Source organism: Cryphonectria parasitica (genome assembly GCF_011745365.1).
Source record: "Cryphonectria parasitica EP155 unplaced genomic scaffold M406scaffold_8, whole genome shotgun sequence".
Classification (NCBI taxonomy): domain Eukaryota; kingdom Fungi; phylum Ascomycota; class Sordariomycetes; order Diaporthales; family Cryphonectriaceae; genus Cryphonectria; species Cryphonectria parasitica.
Genome location: NW_024468916.1, coordinates 202687 through 225050, shown reverse-complemented (window position 1 = coordinate 225050; position 22364 = coordinate 202687). Strand labels below are relative to the sequence as shown.

General features: G+C 52.1%; 9 protein-coding genes across 9 annotated transcripts; 4 read left to right on the top strand and 5 right to left on the bottom strand.

The window, feature by feature from the left end:
• Positions 1 to 2786: 2786 nt before the first annotated feature.
• Positions 2787 to 4890, bottom strand: M406DRAFT_265890 (ABC1-domain-containing protein; the record flags this gene model as incomplete). The annotated part of the gene is made up of 3 exons (XM_040917769.1): positions 2787 to 2831; positions 2910 to 4415; positions 4489 to 4890. 3 exons carry the CDS (start codon positions 4888 to 4890, stop codon positions 2787 to 2789), a joined length of 1953 nt encoding a protein of 650 aa, XP_040772253.1.
• A 1816-nt stretch (positions 4891 to 6706) lies between these two features.
• M406DRAFT_333349 (uncharacterized protein) lies at positions 6707 to 9043 on the top strand (the record flags this gene model as incomplete). The annotated part of the gene is made up of 2 exons (XM_040920838.1): positions 6707 to 8453; positions 8925 to 9043. The coding sequence occupies 2 exons, from the start codon at positions 6707 to 6709 to the stop codon at positions 9041 to 9043; spliced, it is 1866 nt and encodes a 621-aa protein (XP_040772252.1).
• Positions 9044 to 9283: 240 nt separating this feature from the next.
• On the bottom strand, positions 9284 to 11005 carry M406DRAFT_228461 (uncharacterized protein; the record flags this gene model as incomplete). Its single annotated transcript, XM_040915792.1, has 2 exons — positions 9284 to 10573; positions 10610 to 11005. Coding segments are annotated over 2 exons (1686 nt in total), but the record flags the coding sequence as incomplete, so codon positions are not given.
• A 1059-nt stretch (positions 11006 to 12064) lies between these two features.
• Positions 12065 to 12949, top strand: M406DRAFT_333347 (uncharacterized protein; the record flags this gene model as incomplete). The annotated part of the gene is made up of 1 exon (XM_040920837.1): positions 12065 to 12949. One exon carries the CDS (start codon positions 12065 to 12067, stop codon positions 12947 to 12949), a length of 885 nt encoding a protein of 294 aa, XP_040772250.1.
• A 1301-nt stretch (positions 12950 to 14250) lies between these two features.
• On the top strand, positions 14251 to 14901 carry M406DRAFT_75913 (uncharacterized protein; the record flags this gene model as incomplete). The annotated part of the gene is made up of 2 exons (XM_040925918.1): positions 14251 to 14317; positions 14387 to 14901. 2 exons carry the CDS (start codon positions 14251 to 14253, stop codon positions 14899 to 14901), a joined length of 582 nt encoding a protein of 193 aa, XP_040772249.1.
• Positions 14902 to 16090: 1189 nt separating this feature from the next.
• M406DRAFT_281190 (uncharacterized protein) lies at positions 16091 to 17656 on the bottom strand. The gene is made up of 3 exons (XM_040918432.1): positions 17453 to 17656; positions 16743 to 17368; positions 16091 to 16647 (listed from the first exon to the last, which is right to left on the bottom strand). The coding sequence occupies exons 1-3, from the start codon at positions 17555 to 17557 to the stop codon at positions 16392 to 16394; spliced, it is 987 nt and encodes a 328-aa protein (XP_040772248.1). The 5' UTR covers positions 17558 to 17656; the 3' UTR covers positions 16091 to 16391.
• Positions 17657 to 17901: 245 nt separating this feature from the next.
• On the bottom strand, positions 17902 to 19224 carry M406DRAFT_294789 (uncharacterized protein; the record flags this gene model as incomplete). The annotated part of the gene is made up of 2 exons (XM_040919155.1): positions 17902 to 18733; positions 18991 to 19224. The coding sequence occupies 2 exons, from the start codon at positions 19222 to 19224 to the stop codon at positions 18128 to 18130; spliced, it is 840 nt and encodes a 279-aa protein (XP_040772247.1). The 3' UTR covers positions 17902 to 18127.
• Positions 19225 to 19595: 371 nt separating this feature from the next.
• Positions 19596 to 21056, top strand: M406DRAFT_342101 (uncharacterized protein; the record flags this gene model as incomplete). The annotated part of the gene is made up of 3 exons (XM_040921736.1): positions 19596 to 19964; positions 20086 to 20126; positions 20207 to 21056. 3 exons carry the CDS (start codon positions 19596 to 19598, stop codon positions 21054 to 21056), a joined length of 1260 nt encoding a protein of 419 aa, XP_040772246.1.
• M406DRAFT_323790 (NAD(P)-binding protein) lies at positions 21011 to 22210 on the bottom strand. The gene has a single exon (XM_040919816.1). It carries the CDS (start codon positions 22008 to 22010, stop codon positions 21099 to 21101), a length of 912 nt encoding a protein of 303 aa, XP_040772245.1. The 5' UTR covers positions 22011 to 22210; the 3' UTR covers positions 21011 to 21098.
• Positions 22211 to 22364: the final 154 nt, after the last annotated feature.

Here is a 22364-nt window from a genome sequence, read left to right as displayed (position 1 = left end):
CAGCTGTTTGTTATGCAAACGCGAGAGGCGTTCAGCAGTTGTGTACAAGGAGAAGCAGTCACTTACTTTGTTCCTGCTACTGGAGTCAGAATAGAGACCAGTTGGTGAGTCTGCTTGCTTAGGCTCTTTGCCCCCCCCCCCCCCTCCCCCAAGAAGCACCTGTCAAGATCCTTGGAAATTGGCTCATCGTATATAGAACAGGGTTGCTTCTTTGCTTGCATGTTCAGCTTTAATTTACCTTTTGCACACACTAAGTCAAAGCACCCCCTTGTTGGCACCCCCCCTCGTTGGCACCCCCCCTCGTTGGCACCCCCCCTCGTTGGCACCCCTGAACAGCCACACCACCATTTCCACCACCTTTACTTTTACAAAGTTTCCTCAACCAATTCTTATTCAAATGACTTCATCTCTTCACAGAACCTCGATATGCCTAAAAAGAAGCTGTATACCGAATTTGAGCTTGCCCAGGCCATCGAGGCTATCGGAAAGGGCTTGTCACAGAAACAGGCCTCACGCGAGTACGGCATATCAAGGTCTACTCTTCAACAACGTCTAGCAGGAAGAGAATCTATGCAAGGGCAAAAAAGCTTGTATTGCAGTGCGCTAAAGAGAAGAGAAAAGAAGAGAAAAACCACGAGGGCAACTAACTGAGGCTATCAACAGGTCTGGCTGTTGGCTGGCTGGCTGGGCCGTGCACGGCCTAGGGCCAGTGACTCACTGGCCCTCGCACAGAATCGCATTAAACAGCCCATCAATACCAGCAAAGGCTCTCTTTTACTCAGAAAAAGCAGTTAGCTGAATGGATCCTCGTTCAGGAAAGCCTAGGGCTCCCACCTAGCTACTCCGAACTTAAGCATTTTGCTCAGAGGATCCTCGAGGTCCAAAAAGACCCTCAAGAGCTAGGATAGAGGTGGACTGAGGGCTTTTTGAAGAGAAATCCAGAGATATACGTTCGAAAGAATCGACGGATTGCCTCTGAACAGATCAATGGAGCTACAACAGAGGTAATACAGCCTTGGTTCCGTCTTTTTGATCTTTCTCAAGTTCAAGCCATCAAGCCAGCTAATCGATGGAATATGAATGAGGCTGGGATAGTTGAGGGCCAAGGAGAGAATGGATTAGTTCTCGGTGGCTCTTCTTTACGTTCAATTCATCGAAAAGAGCCTGGGTTGAGGTCCTGGACTTCTTTCCTCGAGTGTATCTCTGCTACAGGCGCCTATCTTCTTCCTCTGGTGATATTCAAAGGGAAAACGGTTCAACAACAGTGGTTTCCTCTCCTCTTGGACTTCTTCAAGGGCTGGCAGTTTACATCTACGAGAAACGGCTGGACTGACAATGCTATAGCACTTGAATGGCTGGAAAAGATCTTTATCTCTGGCAGCAAGCTAGCAAACCCCTCAGAGGCTAGACTATTAATCCTGGATAGCTACAGCAGCCATACAACTAACGAGTCAACAGTGCTAGGAAAGTGTTTATTCCTCGAGAACTATCATGAGGCTCGTTTGGAAGGTCTTTCTAGTCAGAATATCAGATCAGGATGGAAAGCTTCTGGTTTATAGCCTGTAAGACCCTTCAAGCTACTCTTGAGCCCTCTTCTCCTTGCTAGCACTTCTCAGCACACTCAGGCTAGAGTGAATTCAAGTTCAAAAACATCAACAGCATCTCAGCTTATCCAGAAAGCTTCCTCAAGCCTACTAGTCATCTTTTCAACTCCTTGCAAGGCTAAAGACCTATACCACCAGCTACAGAAGAATCAGCAGCAACTTTCATCAGCCCCAATGCAACGAGTACTGTTTAGGAAGATACAAAAAGCATTCAACGAGAGGGACTTCGAACTGGCAAGAGCTCTGGAGAAGAACGAGGTACTGGAAAGGCAGGCTGAGGCTACAAGGCTAACTAAAAGAAGGAAGATAGATACAAGCCCAAATTCGAGGTTTGCGGATATTGAAGATATACAGAGGGCTCAAAATGCAGTCAATAGGAATGTTGATAGTCAGGATGAAGAGAGCGATATCGAATTACCTACTGATGAGGAGGACTGCATCGTGGTAGGTGAATAGGAAGTGAAATGTATATAAAACAATATATATATAAGTGGGTGATATGGCTTGTTCAGGGGTGCTAATAAGGGGGGGCTGCCAACAAGGGGCCGCTTTGACTTATTTTCCCTTGAATATACGTGGATCACGAAGCTCGACGAGGCAGAATTATATACATGATTCAAACATGCAAACCTTAGATCTGGAAGTTCAGGTTCTTCTGAACCCTGGCTTGGAGGCTCAACTCCCCTATTAGGAGAAGCTTTAGAGAGAAGATGATCTACCTGACGGAAGAATAGAGCTGTGGCTGTCTGTCATGCTAATTAACCCAAGTCCATATTACAATGTTCTAGTAGGTTCTCTGTCACTGTTTCTTAGATCTCATATGGACCTAGAATACCGTTGAAAGTTGACCATAAGAAGGACTGTGCGCGTTGCTAGAAATGTACTCGGCTTCACAGCATCTGATTACTGCTAATATGCCTGGCATTTGATTGATCACAGCGCTTCAGACTCAGACACATGACCATCATGGTTCTCGTTAGGGTCATTATGATTTCAGCTGTCAAAAAGGAACCTCTAGATGTGTGCTGCCTCTGCTGTGTTTATCCATCTATGCAACCCCCCCCCCCCAAATATATCCCTTGGAGAAACACCATGCGCCACTCATACCAGCCTGTCTTTTATACATTTGTTTAATGAAACATCGTGTGTTCACGAGATGCTAACCATGAGCCTATTGCGAGCTCAAACATTGGGTGAGAGGAGATCGTACTTCACACATCTCTCCACCTGATTAGTAGACAAAGGTTAGCTTTCAGTTGCTTCAAAACATGATATATGTAGGTATGGATAAAAAAACAGACTCACATCTTCAAAGCTTATCTGGAGGAATCTCCTCGTCTCTAGACCCAGCCATACCATGAGCATGCTGAAGTCGCCCTGCTGGGCCATACCTTTGCCCTGCTGAGCACTCAGCTGCCGCAGGATCGGCAAGCTGCTGCTGAGAAGGTCCATCTCGGGGTCTAGGTTGCGCCCGATGCCCTCAAGGAGTAGGATGCTGATGACGACATTGACAAAGTCACCCTCAAGCCGGACGTGATGGCCGCGTACCATGCCAAGGACTTCCTGCAGGATATCACCGATCTTGACATTACCCAGGGCTAGAGTACGGCTCTTGACGCTGAGCACCAGGTGCTGCATTTTTAGAGCGAATATTTCCTTGTCGATGACGGCCTCAGGCTGACGGCAGCGCTCACACATTAGGTGCCCGGCCTTGTAGCCGTCGAACTCGGCAACGGCACGGAAAAGGTCCAAAAAGTTGCGACGATTCGTCTCATTGAGCTCCGTGACGAGTCCCGTGTCGATGAAGATCAGCTGTGGTCGGTAGCCCTCTCGGTCGAGCCTGGCCAGTTCCCTGTTCCACGCCTCAGGATCCTTTCCGTGCCGGAACGGCCGCAATCTCGCCAGGACCTGCTCTGTAACATCGTTCTGGCCCTGGGGGTGTGCACGGTCTTCGTCGTCCTGGTGCCTAAGATGTAATGACATAGGTAGATCAGGTCTCGCGGCCTCGTAGAAGCGTACCATGATATTTCCCGGGTGCAGATCGGCATGGACGAAATTGTCCAGCAACAGCATGCGAAGGAAGGCGTCGAGACCCCCAGAGGCAAGATCCTGCCGGAACAAACCAGCCCCATTCTCCATAAAATCAGCGAGGGGGATGCCCTGAGCGAACTCCTCCACCAGAACGTTTCGTGTGGTGAATTCGGAATAGGGGAATGGGAACCATGCCGTCGGCCGATTTTTGAAGTTCTTGCGGAAGATAGCCAGGTTGGCTGCTTCAATACGCATATCCAGCTGCAGCTTCATCATCTCGCCAAACTGGGTGACCTCGTCAGGAAGGGAGAGCCACTCGATGGTCGGTATGGCATTCAGGAGGGACGCAAAGAAGCCCATGATGCGCAAGTCCCGGCGGACGGTGCGCTCGACACCGGGGTGCAGGACCTTCACAGCGACATAAGAGGAGGGTACCCGTTTCGGCGTGCTCTTCAGGACTGTGCCCACATTCTTGGATACCCTAGTCATGTTATGGCGCAGAATGCCCTGTGACCCATCATCGAGGAGGTCAATATCTCCCGGCACGGCCAGGTCAGGTTTCAGCTTGGCTTTGTACACCTGGGCGATGGCTCCTACGCCAAGAGGCTTCTCCTCGAACTCGTCAAAGATGTCGTCAAAGGCCCGCCCGCCAAATGCGGCCTGCACAATGCGCCTGGTGGCATGCAGCGAGTGAGCAGGCGCGTTGGAGTGCAACTTGGACATGATGTCGCACATCTCGTTTGGGAAGATATCAGAGCGTGAGGCGGCCCATTGACCCAACTATTTGACAGGCTTGTGAGCTGCTATTGGAAACAGATAGGAAAGAAACACCCCCTCGCCTCGTTGTACGCACCTTAATAAAAGCTGGGCCGGCCCACTCCATGCTCTTGACGAGGAAATTATACCACCACAACGTGCCTGTCCTCTCATTGTCACGGTCCTTCTGTCGCCTGCCAAGCCACATCACTGGAACGGCGAGAAGGACCGGCACGAAGATAACGGCGAGGTGCAGGAAGCGAATTCCGGTGCAGAGAGGCTCCCAAATATAAACATCAAGAAGGAAAACGATCTTATGGCGCAGGCGCGAGAGCCCCGTGTCGTCAGGGTCGAGCTCTTTAGAGATCTCTGCGCGGGACACCTCGAGCATGCGCTTCTCTCCCGTCTCTCCATCCCTAGTATCCGTATCCTCGGAGATCTCGACAAAGGCAGCTGTACCCAGGGCGGCGCCACTCGAGGCAGCCAGGAGTGGTGGCATGTGCCGAGGGCCGGCTCCACGTTGCGAACCGCTCCCATGCCAATGCCACCGTGATTGTCTCCTCCACGACTGACATGGCTTTTGGTGTTGTTGCTCTTGCTGTTGCTGATGTTGAGAGCCTTGCCACTGCCATGAACTCTGGCGATTGGAAAACCCGGATGCCCATCTCTTCGGGAAGATCGGGTGCGCAGTCGGACCAGAGCATCTCGGAAGTGTCAGGCTGGACGGGCGTATCCGGAGGCATGAGGGCTGCCCTCGTACAAGAGAGAGGGGGGGCCTCATATCAAAAAGTTGGTTTGTATCATGTGGTGCGACATAATCCAGATGTTGCCTTTGGGTGATGTTGCCTTTGGGTGGGGTGTAAAACCTGGGGAGACAGTCGGTGGAAGAAATGAGTTTGAGGTAGTTGAGCCAGCTACATTCCGACAACAAGCTGCGGAAGGTACCAATAGCCTCACTGACGAGCGCTAATGACGTAGTGACTGCAGTGGCCGCCAGAAGGTGAATGCCCCAGGACCTGCAGCGCGCAGCATCCCTGCCAGCCCCCCTCCCCTGCAAGTACTCCTAGTGTAAGTGGCCACGATGCCAGGATGCAGGGTTTACCACTGTGGTCCTATCAAACATCAAGTTGTTCGTCGAGGTTGTTCATGATAGGTTTCTCGACTACACAACTAAGTTACAATAGCTGAAACTATTAGGGTGACTTTCTTTGAGTTTAACAAGAATTTGCAACCCATTATGTCAATAAGGGACTACAATGTTTGCCAGGCTTTGCCTCTGATGTGGGATATAATCTGGGGATAGGCTCATTGATAGGGCTGCAGAACTACCTCGAGCCATGCGTCCATGCTCAGTAACATGATAGCTGCTGGCTGTGAATAGAACAAAAATCAAGGGGTATGTTTTATGCCTGTAAATATTATGTAAATACAGTTCTGCCATGCTGAGCACACAGAGCATATGTCACTCAATCCAGCGCACCATACTTCAGACGAACGAATCTCGATATTTGCCAGAGTCCTCGATTGCCCAATTTGAAGTCAGCAGCTTTTGATTCTACACACCTCGAACACGTCCTGTCCCCTTTCTCATATTCTCTTCTAGAGCTAGCTCCCATCTCCATCTCATGCCCGACCTCCTGACCTCTCTGTTCCCTTCAGATCCACCTCCTCTGAAAACACCACCTTGCATGCTCCGAACCTCCAAAGACCCAAGTGGTATTCAGGTCCGACAGCAGAGATCTTCTCGCCTCAGTGGGCGTGAGTATATTGACCTCAAAGGCATGCCATCGACCCAACACCCTCGCACACGCACATACCTGTCTCCCTGCTCCATTTCCAACCAGATATTCAGGCCGTACTGAGACCCTCAACTCTTTCAAACATTCTCCTGTTGCCTCATTAGCCACTTTCGAACCATCTGGGTCTCTGTTTTCTTCTCTTTTCTCCGACCATCATCACCCAAGTGCTTTCACAAGCGTGGACGCGTCCAACGCGTCTGATACAGCCCACAACCTTCCTACCAGCACCTTCTCTCCTCAAGCAGCCTCACCTCCTTGAGGAATTATCCCATCGCCAGCTGCTCTTGGAATAGAGGAACTGGTGAGCTGGATCCGCATTTACCCTGCTGCATCGCATGGCTTGTCTTGCCTTCAGGATTCACAGTCGTCACCATCAAGCCGGCTAGCCAACTAGGTAAGCCTCGTCCTTTGATTCTATCCTTTTCTTCTGTCCATCCTCCTGAGCTCTGTCTAGAGCCTGTTGATGTCTTGGGACGAACACCTGCTGATTATCAGACTGAACAGGTACTGCTCAGAATGTCTTCACCAAGCGCTCAACAGCCTGTCCAGACCAAAGAGACAGCCCAGGATGTGTCGCCCTTGGATTCTCCAGCTGGATCCATCACAGGCAATGACGAGGGTCATAGAATGTCAATTTCCGACATGTCCTCTACTGGAGAACCATCTGTCGACACTCAGGCCCACCAGAAACCTACTCTCAATCGTCGTCTGGGCTCTGTCATGTTGTCCGAGTTGCTCTCTCTTCATGAGGAGCCTGGTCCATTCTTCACAATGTCTGTCACTGTCAACGACATTGACAATAACAACAAACCATCTGCATCTGCCTCCTCTGAGAGCCAGCACCAGAAGGATCAGCAGTCCAACCGCCCTGTTAAGCCTGAGGAGCACGCCATCAGTCTGCAACAACGCCAGCCAAAGAACTCACAGTCTGCACCCTCTTCCCAAGATGACTCTGACCAAACTCAGGACTCGGACGATCAGGTCACCAGCCCTCAGGCTGCTCATATGGAACGACGACCCAGCTCCTTTGAGATCATGGGATGTGGACCCGAGCCGCCCCAGCTGATGCGCCGCGGAGCCCTCAGATGGGCTCTGTTTGTCAACACTACGCCGCGCCCTCATGTCCCGCGGCGCCCTTTGACCCCGTTCCCGTCTCTCGAGCATCAGCAGTCAGACCGTGCTGGCCCCCGCGCTGGACCATCTTCTGCACCTCCAGATGATGCTGCTGGTGTAATCCCCCCTTACATTCTCCCACGCAATAGGCCAGGCTACATGCGCAACACTCGCTACCAGCACGGACAGCGGCAGCGACAGCAGCAGGTCCGTCGCGAGCCTGGGCTCCTCGAGTGGGCCAACATAACGATGCTCGCCATTTTCTTCACCGTGCTCTGCGTCTTCGGCTTCAGCATGGTCGCCCTGGTCGTCGTCGTCACGTTGATGGTCGCAAAGAACAACGGCAGCATGGGTCCCACCCCAATCAACATCGCCTGGTGCACCATGAGCGTCGCCCTCCTGCTCTGCAGCGCTTGCTTCTTGATGTGCATCCTCCGCTCAGGGGACAAGTGCCTCCCGTTTGCCCTCAAGTTTGACTACACGGGCCGCCGTCAGCCCCGATCTGTGCATGCATCTCAACCTAAGGAGTTTGAGCTGGAGACTTTCCATCGGGACGACAATGCAGTTGGTGGTGAAGGTGTTGGAGGAAGAGTCCTGGTCTCCGACAGAATGTTCGCACCACAGGCACGACTTGGCTTCCCCGTTGAGGCGTCGTCATCGTTGCCCCGACAAACCGACCTCCTGAGACGTTTCCCACTGCCCCCCTCGGCCGTCGCCCATCCCGATGCTGGAGCTGTACAAGCCAGCAACCGTGGAGGTTTTGGTTCCGCCAACCGTTTCAACCAGACCAAGCCTCTGCCCGTGACACCTGACCATGACAGCTCTGATGGCGGTGTCCTGTCTCGAATGCCCAGTCTGAACCAGCACGGACACGAGGGAACCACACACGAACTTCTAGTCCCTCAGGCTCGAGGTAGGGAGGCCTCCACAGAGCACTTGCTCCACCAGGCCATGTCAAGCTACTCCCTGGCTCAGACTGACGCCACCGCCAACAGTCACAATGAGCCTCATGTGGAGCCCATGAAGTACAGTCCTCTGCATGCAGTTCGTCAAGTGGGAAACCACCCTGTGATGGAGAATAGCAACAAGAGTGTGGCTTCAGCTGCTGCCCATGATAGCCTCCTCCGTATTCAGAACAACAATGAGGGTGGTAAGGGAAAGGCCCGAGCAGACTGAACCATCAGGTACAACAGAAGGCTGCCATAGCTGGTGGGCGACACCAGCATGAACAGCAGCCTTTTTCGGTCCTCAAGAGGCAAGGACAACTTAACAGCAACATTAACCCTGCTCTTTCCTCCCAAAATCCATTGACGACGTGATGCTGAGTAAGGAACAGCTGGATGAGATTCATCATGAAAATTGGTGCTCGGGACATGCAAGGCTAGAGCTGATGAGTGGTTTGATCAGCTCGACTTGATTTTTTTTTGGGGGGGGGGGGGGGGAATGCATTGTTCAGGGAGACTGACTGTTGGAGAAATGGGCAACACTGGTCTTCTTGCCCCAGTCGACACCACAGAATTGTTGGTCTGCACAAATCCTTTCTTTTTCTTTTTCTTTTTTCTTCTTCTCTCTTTTACTGACTTGACGACGGCTGCCATAAGCTAGCTTCTGCTGGTGGCAGGACAGGATCTGGTGAAGGCTGATCAGAAAGACACACAGTTTGAGAGCATCGCAAGGGGAGATAATGCCGGCAGGGGCTTCATATGCCGCATTCTTGGAGTATGGGTGCGACTTCGGTAAAATGGAACATTGAATGGACTTGAATGGAAGGAGACGAGCTTGGGGGATAAAAGGACAGGGTGATGGATGGTCTCATGGTTTGGACTTTTCCATGGCACTTTCCCTGTATTATAATGGACGACAAACTGAAAGGAAACCATCAGACACAGGAACAGTTATTGAACATAGGAACAACGGAAATGGAGATTGCAAGATCAGGCTCCTTGCCATTAAAACAAAACCAAACCTCGTTGGTTCATATTAGACGGCTCTGTCTGCCCTGGCCTTGTTGTCTCGATATCTCTTTTCCTTGGCAGCTAGCTTTCTCCTCTTCTTCCATGACCTGTTGAGATCACCGCGGTTTTCCCAGAACCACTTCTGGAAATCTGTGTTGGGGTTGGTGGCTCCCTTCTCAGCTTCGTCGCCATCCCCAGGAGCACCACTATGGTGACCAGCTGTGTCCTCATCATTGCCATCTTCTTCCCTCGCGTCCTCCTGGACATCATCTAGAACATTTTCCTCTTCCCCCCTCAAGGGCCAGAACCTCGAGATTCTGCTGGGATGAGCAGTGTCTGGAGTGGGAGCTGCACTTCTGGTGTTCCTCCACTCGAAATCTTGCTTGGTGAAGGGGGTCATGGGCACTGGGGGCCCCGGGGGAGGCACCCCAAGGCTGTCCACAGCAGCATGATCACTTTCCAGAGCATTGTCTTCCCCATCCAGATCCTCATCACTGTCAATGTCCTCTCCATGGGCACCAAAGAAGGAAAAAGGCGCCCCAGAATCAACAGCCTCACTCTTGCTGTTGGCAGTCTGGTCTCCTTTCTGCCGCTTGTACAGAGCTTCAAGGGGATGTACCTTGCTGGAGCCAGGTGTTGGAGTTGCTGGTGGGATCTTGATAGTGAGACTCCTGAGTGAGCCTGAAGACTCTGGCCTCGCCTGCTCTGGCCCTGTTGTTGCTGTAGGTACAGTTGTGGGGCTGTGAAGTGATGAAGAAATGACCTCTTTGTTGGTGCTCATTTGACTGACCGGGAAAGGTTCAGACATGTCCTCTGAAGAGCTCTCGTCGTCGCTGCTGCTATCACCACTGCTACTGCTGGTATCATCTTCTTGTGCTGTCTCCTTTGGCTTGGGATGGCGTGACTGGTTGACCTGAATTTTGGGGAAAGCTTTGGGCCTGGTGCTTTTCACCTCCTCCACAACAGTGCCATCATCACCAACCCACCCCTTGCCCTCTATGAAGGAGGTCTCCTTCTTTGCCTCCTTTGTGGTCTCTGCTGCGACCGGCTTGAGAAATGTCGGAAACTTGGTGTTCCTCTCAAACTCATGAACCACAATCTCTCTTGCCTGCTTCTTCTTGGATTTCTTCTTGTGATCTGTGGCTGCATTTTCGGCCACATCAAGCCTGTTTGGTGGCAGTTGGGTCTTGATCAGGCACTCAGGCACTTCAGAGTAGAGAGACTCTGGTTCTCTGGCCTTCTTCTTTTTCTTGTCCTTTTTCTCTTTCTTTTCTTTATCCTTGGACTTGGCCGATTTCCTTTCTTCTTTTTTCTCCTTTTCCTTCTTGGCCAGGGCCTCTTCTGGTGTTACTGTCCAGCCGCGCTTGACCTTGCGGCCCTCTTCCAGCTCGATCCCTACAATCTCTTGAGGGTCACGCTTCCTCTTCCTGTCCTTCCTGTCCTTCTTTTCAGCTCTGGACCTTTTGGAGGAGGACGGGTGGTCCACCACGGCGTCTGGAGATGGCTGTGGCATGTTGTCTGGTCGGGCCAGTTCGACACGGATCTTGCTGCCCCTGAGGACCGCCCCGTTGAGCTTGTTCTTGATCTTGGTAGCGTCGGCAGAGGGCAGCTCGATGAAGCCGTAGGGCCTCTCGGGAAAGGTTTGAATGGTGTGGTAGGAGACGCAGCGGGCGTGAGGGAGTACAGAAGGAGGCACAACGACTTTTAGAAGGGCTGGATCCAGAGGGGTGATGTGCAGGCGCGAGTAGCTTGCCTCTGCTGCTGCGCGGTGTGCAGAGTCTGCCTGTAGAGGCTCGCGAGAGGATGTGCTGGAGGTTGGCTTGTTGTTCTTCATGCCTGTCACGTTTCAAAATGACATGATGGAAGAAGAAGAGGGCGGGCTGTGGCTGACTTTGGGTGGATGAAGGATTGTGTTGGAGATTGGGGATTGGTGGTGTGCTGAGGTCAGATCGAAAATTGACAGCAGTAACTTCTGAAGGATGCTGTGGAAAAGAAATGCGATAAAGGTTAGTGATAGCGATAGCGATAAGAAGACCCCTACCCTGCCGTCTCGTCTGATAATAACCTGCTGCAAGGCATCCACCCCGCTCTATTTTTATTTCTTTACAACCCTTACCCAGTTCCTGTACATACTTGTATCTACTTACATGGTACTGTACCAGTAAACCAAAAGTTATTGAGATTTGGTACAACTAATACCGTGTACACTTGAGTAAGCAACAGGTCCTAAAAGAAAGCCTGCAATTGTCCCGTCTGTGGCTCTTGAGAATTATCTAGTCAAGATAAATCTGCAGACGCAGGTCTTACCCCGTTCCTCTCGTTGACGCATCTTTTTACGGTGAGGTCCCTGTCGTGATGATGCCATTTAATCCAGCGGAGGACACCATGTGTGGTAATGAGGACCACTTGTTCGAGGCCATTTTCCAGCGGCCATATTGACACGTTGCTATGGTTCATTCACTCAGAAAGAGAACCTGGATTGAAATCTGAAAAAGATGGACAGTCGTGCCTGCCATCATCATCACTTTCGCAGCTCGCAGAGATGTGCTAAGTATTTCAATACTCTGGACAGCCGCGCTGCTTACACCCACTACTCCTACATCTTTTCCTTCTTTACCTATGCGGCCACGAGTATGATTTCACACCTGACAGCCTAAAATCTAATGAATAGTAGCCTATTTCCGTCAGTGGAATGCACTCACCTTTTCTTGTCTTGTTGTGTCGACCGGCAGTCCTTGGAGCGCGTTGCTGGGCCTCTGAGTGGTTTAGATCCCTGGACCTTTCTCTTTAGATACTGCTCGCCCTAATGGCAAATACGACCGACACCGAGCAGCAGGAAACACATATCTCGGGACAGCTGGACGCTTTTTCGCACGACAGCGCGACGACGCCCAGCTTGGCCGATCCAAAGGATTTGCTCAGGCGAATCAAGGGCTACCTTCGAGAAACCACCAAGGTGAACTCGGTCACGCGCGGACTTGAAAATTGTCTGGACGATGATGTCTACTTGATCAGCGAAAGCGAAGTGCCTGGCCTCCTCTGCCATCTCTCGGACCCAGCTGAGCAACTCAGGAAGCAAGTTCATGTGGTGGCTTTCTCAGATTCTCCTGGCTCGTCGTCGAAGCCACCCTCTCGAGTTCTCAGGCCCTTGCGTTCCGTTCCCGCAACCGCAGCAGATCCTGCCACGACAATCGCCAGCTCGCAAGCAGTGATGACTAAAGGGGCTGGCGATCCAGACGAAGAGGAGATTGCGAAGAAGACGAGCGCAACAAAAGCAACCATCGTCTCGCGGAACAGCGTCACAGAAATCACCTGGCATCCAAGCCCTGGAAATCTGCAGGGAAAGGATGTGACGACGACGGAGGGTTGCAGATCGATCGGTGAGATGGCAAGAACCTTGTGGGACGGCCACACAGAGCTTGTCAATGGGTACGACGACCGGCGAGAAGCAGAGGGGACAAAACGGCGGCCGTCAGTCCTGGCCAGGGTGCACCAAAAGAGTGTCCAATTCGGCCAGGTCGTTAGCTCATATCTTAACGGAGCGTATCTAAACACGGACTATCGCCCTAGGCGACCGTCAAATATTGTTCGCATGAAAGCCATGCTGGATCGAAAGCCACCGAGGGCCAAGGAAGATGCAGCTATCTTCTCGGCCCTGACAGGTGCAAAGCCGCTTCAGCACGACGACTAGATGGCGGCGCAGTGGCCAGGGCCATGTATGTCTTACATAGGAACCCATCTCCTTCCTACCCTACCCTACCCTCGTGTCTTAAGAAGGATAATTAGATGCTAATTCGATGAGGGTGGCAGGTTCTGAGGACGGACGTCAACATGATTGCACACAGCATGAGACGGCTCCGGGGTGATCCAGCAAGCCAACGTGGTAATGTTTCAGCGGGGTGAGATGTTGAGGGGACACCATTATCTGCTGGGGTTTGTTCATGCTTGCGCTATCGTAGTAGTAGTTCGAGTGTTGCATGTTTTGGCATTTCCTTTCTTCCCCTTCTTATCCAATGACATTCAGTTTTTCCAGCAGCAGTGCAGGCTGATGGTAGGGTACTCGACACAAGAATAGGGCCTTTGATAATGTGGGACTTGGTTATCCTGCTTTCCTTCCCACCATTCATACGTTGTTCTCCTCAAGTCTTCGATGTCCAAGGTCATGTAGCATTGTGGGTACTTAATCACTAGCAGACAGCCTCACAGCCTAATAGACTATCGACGACGCCAATATGGGACATTATACCGAGTATTAGAAACAGGGAAAGCCTCAAATTGCAGGAGTAAAATTGAATGCGTGACCTATGCTTTGTTTTTCATAGAAGAAGACCGAGGCAAAAGCAAGTAAGTAGTACACAAGGCACCCAATCAAGTCCTGTGCCTCGTGACGATCCACTCACGGGCATGTCCACTTGCAGCCACACTGGGTGCCAAGCTTTTCAGGTGGTTGGGGCTCAACCCCCGAACCTGTTCGAGACAGGTCGATCAAGCTGTTCTGAAGCCGCTTAAGCATACTATGGTTCATGAACTTAAGCATATCAGGACATTATAACCCCTTGTACAGACAGCCACACACTGCCAAAGATCCTACGATTAAAGCGCCCCAACCAGGTCATGTGTCGGGTCGTGATAATTCAACACTGTCGACTGCCAAGCTCTACTGTAGTGCATACAGGGAGCCGGGGATCCACTCATGATACTTGCTACCACAAGAAGGAGAGTAAGGCGATGCGCGCAGATGGCGACGCAAATGCGTCAAAGGAGAAGGAGAAGGAACACTGCATAATAAAAGGGAACATGTTCGTCTCTTGTTCCTCTGATGATCGTCCTTGTTTCCATCAATTTGATCGACTAAACACCCGAGGCTGGCATCTCTTTTCTTCTACATTCTTTCTATCTCACGCGCTCGTTATAGCCAATCATTAAATTATTACGACTATATATCTTTTCTCTCTCTAGCCATTATTGCTGCGCCGGCGCTATATTTTCAAGATGCCGTCACGTCCTACTTCTACCTTTCTGCTCCTGGCACTCGCCACTTCGTGCCTGGGCCGTGCAAGTAAGTTGCTGCTCGTACAATATCATAAGCGCAAAGAAACTTTCTGGACTGACAAAATAATTACCATAGCACCTCTTGCGCCTCGCCAGAACGCATGCTTCGTGGTCGGCAACGTCGCCCTGCCAGCCGAGGTCCAAGACTCGGTCACGGCCATCCAGTCCAGCATCACCTGCTCGTCGACGGCCACGACCATCGACAACGTGCCAGACGTCACCTCGGGCAACGTCTCCTTCAGCAATGTCGACTTCTCCACCTCGTCCTCCACCCCACTACAGTTCGCCCTGGACACCTTCGCCACCGCCGATCCCCTCGCCAACTCGGACCTGCAGACCTTCCAGGACGAGCTGAACGTCTACCTCGCCACGGAGGCCGGCATCCGCAGCGTGGGCGGCAGTCTCGCTGTGAAAGTGCCCAAGTTCTTCCTCGAGATGCAGGTCAGCAGGATCCAGACGGCGCAGGGAAACCCGCCTACGGACGCCGCGCTGCAGGTGGATCATCTCAGGGATAAAGTCCTCACGAATGCCGCGGGCGAGGACCAGAGTCTGCTGGACCAGGTTACTCAGCTTGCTACTGTTGTGTCATGAGCCCTGTAGGATGAGCAAATGATTCAAGGAAATGAGACTTCTCTGGGAAGGGGGAGGGGGCGGTGAATTATCACATTGCAGGTGTAGTACAAATTCGTACAATTCTAGAGTAATATATTGTTGCAGTAAAGTCCTGGACTGTAATATATCCAATATTATTACTATGTAGTGGCTGCACCGAACAACGAATATTGAAGCCTGAGCAGGCCGCACACACAAACAAAAGCTGGCATTTTCTGCACAATCACTTGCGCTGCTGTAGATGGGCTACATTATGATCATGGCAACTGTTCATGCTCCAGATGCTGAGATAGAGACAGTCCTCGCTTGTGTGGCTGGCGTAGTCATTACTTTGCGCCATGGTCTGTCAGTTCTTTTGACTGCGAGTAATTGATTGTTCTTGGTGGTCATATGCAGGGTAAGGGCTCTTGGTTGGCGACAAGATAATTGTTGTCGCTACTGTATCTCTCTGAGGGCGCAAGGGGGAGTTCTGCCACTAGGGGCTGAGCGAATGGGATGCCCAGATACTCGTCGACGAGAGGCTATACTTTTGATGCATGGCCTTCAGTGGTGTCTGAGGTTGTGTTGACTACAGTAAGGTTGAATGGGTTTTCTGGACAGCAGAAGCCCAGCCTAAGTATACTGCCAACATTCAAGGTCAGGGGAAGAAGCACGACGGGCTTTGCTATGTCTTATTTTGTTTGATGTGGATGCTTGATGTAAATTGGTGTTGATTGGGAGGAAAAGATTTCTCTCATCTAATCAAATCTGGGGTGATTATATGGATATTGTTTGGTTTATTGCACGCTTCTCTCGTTATTTTTCTCGTCATCGCGATCGCTTTTGCTATAGAACGCTCCCTTTGATCGTTTTCACTCTCAGTATCGGTATTGCGCCTGTTATCGTTTTCGCCTTCTTTCTTCACTCATCAAAGACGGCGTGGGCTTTTCACCATGTGCTGTCGTGGGGATCAGGATTCCTGGGTCTGATCATAGATAAGATTCAATGGCCATGCCACTTTTCGCATTCACAAGTCTTTACCTACTTGAATACATACTTAGGTAGCCACTTGTCCCTATGTATATGCATTGTGAAAGGATTTGGCATCAGTACTACACATGACCCTATATAGCTTTGCTTAATTGAACAAGGAAGCTCGCAGGTATAGAGCGATTGATACAATTAAGAAGGGAGGTGCTTAATGCTATCCAATTTTGAAGCAGTATATGGTGGCGTCTTCCTCGATTGATACAGGTAGAGAGGAGTTTTGGTCCGGTGTTGATCATCTTGTTTGCCAGGCCCCAGAAAGAGAAGACGAACCATTCATTCGCTCATGAGACCAGTTCCCAAACGCCAGCTGGAAATCCAAGTCCGGACAATACAAATCATATCAGGTTCCCGTGCGTGATGATACAAACATGAAGCTCATTTCCAAAGGGGATGTGGAGAAGAGAAAAAGGCTGCTTTGCTGAGAGGTTTTTAGGCCCGTTTCACTTTCCAGTTGCTTGGTTGGCTTCGCGGACGGCCCCTCCAGATGCCCTCCACCAGACATCTCCGCCCCATCTCATCAGACGTTCTACGGCGCCGGTGGGAGTCATGGCAGGGCGGACATCGAGGTAGAAGACGGGCTCCCCAGTGGGCTCTGGGGGTCCACTGTAGTAGTCGATGACATATCGAACCTCCTTCTGTGTGCCGTCGACATTTCTCGAAACATACCAATCATGTCGATCGAAAGGCTTCTCAGTGCTGCAAAATAGAGTCAGTCTTTGGCGATTCTGTAGTTGGCAAATTGGCTGGGGATTCTTTCTTATGGAAAAGAAAAAGGTGTGGAGTCGACTCACCCAAACTTGGCGGGATATATCCAGCCCATAACCTGGAGCATGAAGGCCTTTGGAGTCAAATCCTTGGGACGGCCCTGAAACCGCACAAGGGTAGGCTCTATTGGTGTGGTGTTGTTCCTCCAGTCCAACAACCGCTGCGTCTCCTGGGCATTCTCCTCGCCACGCCTGCAGATCTGCCAGGCCCGTGAGAAGCCTCCGCCGAAACGCTTCTCCCAGTCCACGATTTCAGCCCAGCAGCCCTCGTTCAGGAAGTTGTGGACCTGGACCATGCTCTCGACGGCGGTGACATCGGTGTCTGTGTAGCCCTTGCGAAGCATCGCGTTGTACATTTGTTGGGGGGAGGGGTACTCCCAGTTGCCATCTCCAGAGCCCTTGGGAATGGAGCTCGGATCGCGCTCGGTCGGCAGGACGTGCGTCTGGTTAGGGGCGCGGGACTGCGAGAGGTCGGAGAACATGTAGTTGAGAGGATTGAGCTTGGAGAGGAAGGAGGAGTCTTCGGAGGTGCTGGATGTGTTTCTCTGGTCGTGGGGGACGGGGCACGACGAAGGCGCTGCCGCAGCAGCGGGAGGGTGGTTAGATGCCGAGCTCAGTGCATCCTGGGTGCTTTTGTGCATTGGACAACTCGGCTGCGCGTAATTCCTGTTAATTCTAAAGTCCCTGGGATGCCAGGGAGCTCAGAACCCCTCTCGGATGGTACTGCATAGACTTACTGGAGGAGGCGCATCTCCACGCTTTTGATGAGGGACTGGACAGGCCGAAGGCTTCGAAGACGACGTGGACGAGGTTGGTACGGGATCAGCCCAGAAGAAACCCATGTTGTATTTATTTCGCTAGGCAGTAGAGGTATATGTGAGGCAAGAAAAAGAGAATATTGCTGAAGGGGTGATATGTCTGGTGCTCGGGATAGGAAATGCTGAATGTATGGGGGTGTTTGCGACAATTCGATTGCAGAAGGTGGCAGGAAAAAAAAGATTAATTTATGAGGGCGGCGCCGCCGAGGACAAAAGTTGAAAAGGTCGTCATCGGGAAGAATAGGATAGGACAGGGGTCATGGGCAGGGGTTAGAGACGAACACAGGGGTGGCTGAGGCGCTCTCACTTACCCAACGGCCACAGCAGCACGAGGTGGGCAGAGGCTACAGGGGTGTACCACAGTCAGTCCCAGCAGGTCCTGCCCAAGCAGACAGGTCGGATTTGATATCATTAGTGGTTGATGGGCTGTGGAGTAGCAAGTACATGTTGCAACTAGTAACTTGCGCTCATGATCTAGGTCAATGGGACTTCTTTGAAGTTTCGTACCCTCTTCCTCGTCTTTCTCCTCTCACTATAATAACCCTCATCATCACCCACCACCACCACCATCAGTAGACTTCATCTCAGTCATGCTTACGACTTCAGCTCCAAAGCCTTGAAAGTCTTGGCCGTATTGGCGATAGCCTCTTCCACAGGCAGCCTCTCCATGCTCGACGCTCCATAGAAGCCGTGGACTCCCTTCACCCTGTCCAGCACATAGCGCGCGTCCGATGGACTCGCGATCGGCCCTCCATGGCACAGCACAATTACCTCTGGGTTGACCTCGACGGCCACATCGCGCAGCTCCTGGATCAGCTGCACGCAGTCGTCCAGGCTCTTGCCGCTCGTCGCCCCGATTGACCCGCTGGTGGTGAGCCCCATGTGGCATACCAGCACGTCTGCGCCCGCCTCCGCCATTTTCCTGGTCTCCTCTGCCGTGAACACGTACGGCGTGGTCAGCATGTCCCGCTCATGCGCCAGCCTGACCATCTCTACCTCCTTGTCGAACGACATTCCTGTCTCCTCTAGGTTGGCCCGGAATTGGCCGTCGATCAGTCCCACCGTCGGGAAGTTCTGCACGCCTGCGAAGCCGAGCTCCTGGAGCTGTCGCAGGAACGCAGGTATGTCCCGAAAGGGATCTGTAGCGCAGACTCCAGCGAGCACAGGCGTGTGCTTTACCACGGGGAGAACCTCACTGGCCTATGTCAATCGTGAGAAGGAGGGCATTGTGTCAGCCACGTAATCATCACCCAGTTAAGCTGGAGCGAGGGCTACTCTCTCAGGTCGCCACCTCCAACTCCGACGATGTCAAGGGGAATAAACGAGCTAAGCAGACACTCACCATCTCAACGACGATATCTGGATGCGTCAGCAGAGAACAACAAAGAGGAGGGTCAAGGTTAGTAACTGTGGTGTTACCTTGTTTGGTCTGCTGCAGCAGACATCCAGAATCACACTTCTGGGTTACACGTACCATTTGCATTTCCATATGGCATCAGCCCAGCCAAAGATCCATGACCAGCCATGCGGTACCTCCCAGAATTGTAGATAATGATCATGTCCAGCCCGCCAGCCTCTGCAAACTTGGCGCTGAGTCCGATCCCTGCGCCTCCTCCGACTACTGCATGGCCTGCTGCGATCTGCTCACGCAGCTTGTGCAGGATCTCTTGTCGGTTGGTGGGCGGCACCATCGTGAATTGTGTTGTTCAAGTACAAGAAGAGAGAAAATGTGTGTCTTGAGAAAAGAAAACAGCATCTGCTCTTCCTCTTCTGTGCCTAACATTTCTCCTCCTGACGTCACTGGCTGAGTTGTCTCGCGCCTCGTATTACCACACTTAGCCCCGCAGTATTTATGTATTTATTTAATACTTGCTCATCAATCAATCAATATCATCATTATGAGGTTCCGTCACGGCAGATAATAACGAAAACTAACCCTCGTTGCCGTTGTGTTGTTTTCGTCATCAAATTTGAATTTTGAAAGAATATTATAATAATACCGCCCTTGCACGTCAAGATAGAATTGATTCTTCCTCACCTCGATTCCTTCCCCTTCACCATCATGCCTGCAAAAGTGCTCGTGCTGGGCACCTGTGACACCAAACTCCAAGAGCTGCTATTCTTGAAGAAATGCATCCGACGCGACGGCGCCGCTGAAGCAATCCTGCTCGATGTCGGAAGGGAAAACATCGACCACGAAGAAATCACAATCTCCCAAGCACAGCTCGTCAGGGACCATGGTGATGGGAAGACTACGTCTGACTTGCCGAGAAGCGAGCTCATCAGGTTCATGGCCGGTTGCGCAGCCCAGACTGTCAAGAGGCTCTTTGAAGGGCGCGAGATCTCGGCTGTTGTCTCGGCTGGCGGCTCGGGGGGCACCTCGCTTGCTGCACAGGTGATGAGAGAAGTGCTTCCTATAGGATTTCCAAAGGTAACTTGACAAAGCATGTAAAAGAAGAAAAACCCTTCAATATGGAAAATGACTGCTTTATTTCCCTCCTTTAATGAAGTAAGTAGAATCGTGACTGACTTTTACTTCTTTCTTCCTCCAGATGATCATATCGACGGTTGCAAGTGGGGATACCGGCCCTATGTAAGTATCACCCAATGGCATATCGAGACTTGTAGGTGCCAACAAAGACCATCAATGACTGATCATTTTACCAACCACAGCGTTGGCGAGACGGACATCTCCATGATATATTCCGTGGTAGATGTTGCAGGGCTCAACCAAGTTCTCCGAGACATATTCAGCAATGCCGGAGCTGCGATCGGAGCCATGGCCCGCACCTACGAAACAAGGCGAAAGAGTGACAATGATGACGGGGAGAAGACAACCACCAGAGGATCCGCCAAGCGTGTCGGGATCACCATGTTCGGCGTGACCACGCCAAGCGTGGATGTGATCCGCAACCATCTGGAAGCCAAGTATGGCGTTGAGGTCTACGTCTTCCACGCTACTGGCCACGGTGGCAAGGCAATGGAGAGACTGGTCCGTCAGGGAAAGCTCGACGGCGTGCTGGACCTGACAACGACAGAAATTTGCGATCTCGTCACAGGGGGTGTCATGAGCGCCGGCGAGAACCGGCTCGAGGCAGCGGTGGAGGCCGGCATCCCTTACATCGTCTCGGTCGGGGCTACCGACATGAGCAATTTTGGGCCCAGGAACACGGTCCCTGAGGCATACAAGGACAGGCTTCTTTACGAGCATAATCCAACAGTCACACTCATGCGCTCTTCGGAGGAAGAGTGCAGAAAAGTAGGCAGGTTCATCACTGAGAAGCTGAGGACTGCCAGGAAGACCTCTTCTGTACAGGTTTGGCTGCCTCTTGGCGGCGTGAGCATGATATCGACCGCTGGAGGACCCTTCGCCGACGAAGAGGCAGACGAGGCGCTCTTCTCAACTATTCGGGAGGGGCTGCAGGGATCGGGAATCAAGGTTGTGGAGGACCAAAGGGATATCAACGATGAAGGATTCGCGAGGGATATTGCCGAGGCTTTGGCTCGATTGATGAGTCTTTGAAGAAAGTGTAACGGTTTGTTGGGAACTTGATCACGCGACTCCTCAGGCTGGAGTCTGGCTGAGAAACTCCTCGACCTTTGTCCACCTGAGTTCAGGATACCGATCATTGTCCAACGGCTCCAGCTTGCCAGCCCCTGAGAACATGTTCACCGTATATTGCATGCCTTGCCACGCAGGAAACACATCCTTCTCGCTCCCTCCTATGCCAAAACGCCTCATGAAGCTCGCTGCCCCCTCCAGGAACCCGGCACTCCCCACCCACAGGGTTGAATACGGCCCGCCCCCTCGCGCTCTTCCAGCGATGAGGGCAAGCTCCTTGGGCATGACCACGTCACCCGCGATGCGCAGGTAGCGAGGGGTGGGCTGCGGGTCTGCAGCTACCGCAGCCGTATACGCAGCAGTGTCGGCGTATGTGGTGAAGTCGAGCGGCTGCTCGTCGCTGTTCCAATACAGCACGCGGCGGAATCGGTCGTTGATCAGTGGCGCCTGACCCGCGAGCAGCTCCATGAAGGCCCCGTTCAGGATCGACGTCCACTCGATGCCGGACGCATCGAGCGCGACGTGGAACTCACGCCGCAGGTCTAGGTTGCGGTTGGAACCCGGCGCTGTCTTGGTGAAGTCGAGCGAGAAGTCCGAGGGGATGAAGCGTTTTGCCCCAGCGCGCACCGCTGCGTCGAGGAGCGTCCCCTGTGCACCCAGCATCGTATCGGCGAGTCCGTTCAGTGCAGAGACTACGGTCGTGGCCCCGCGTAGCTCCTCAGTCACGGCTGACACGTCGCTGAGATCGGCCTCAGCGATGCGAACACCCGCGCTCCTCAGCTCCTCCGTACGGCCTGGGTCCGTCCTCGGGCGGACGATCGCTTTGACTGGAACATTGCGGTTTCTCAGACTTGTGGCGATGAGCCTTCCCAGCTGGCCTGTCGCCCCGACTACTGCGACAAAAGGCTTAGACATCTTGTTCCTCTTCCTTGGTGCTGCCGTGGTTTGAAAGAAGAAAAAAAAAAGATGAAATAGAGAGTTGACGAGACAGATTGGGTAAGTGAAGCCGAAATGTTTACCTGCCAACTTCAATCTGAATCCAGAGTAGGTAGGACGTAACTGTTCAAGGAGGGTTGTGATACTTATACAACAGGACACAGGTAATATGATTTATCTCCCTGCCCTCGTCATTGATATCGGTTTTTTGAAGTGTTTCAACCCTCGTCATGATCGATCTTTAGTCCTAGTCGACATCATTGGGACGGGCTGACTGGTGCTGCTGGGGCTCGGCAATTGGAACATGCCGTTTTAGTTGCTCAGAGCTGGACC

Bases quoted from the DNA above. Each gene is read 5' to 3' on its own strand.
- M406DRAFT_323790 (XM_040919816.1), bottom strand. From the start codon at position 22,010: ATGTCTAAGCCTTTTGTCGCAGTAGTCGGGGCGACAGGCCAGCTGGGA.
- M406DRAFT_281190 (XM_040918432.1), bottom strand. From the start codon at position 17,557: ATGGGTTTCTTCTGGGCTGATCCCGTACCAACCTCGTCCACGTCGTCT. The intron at 17,369-17,452 runs GTAAGTCTATGC...AATTACGCGCAG, and splicing joins GTGGAGATGCGCCTCCTCCA to CCGAGTTGTCCAATGCACAA. The intron at 16,648-16,742 runs GTGAGTCGACTC...TCTATTTTGCAG, and splicing joins ATATATCCCGCCAAGTTTGG to CACTGAGAAGCCTTTCGATC.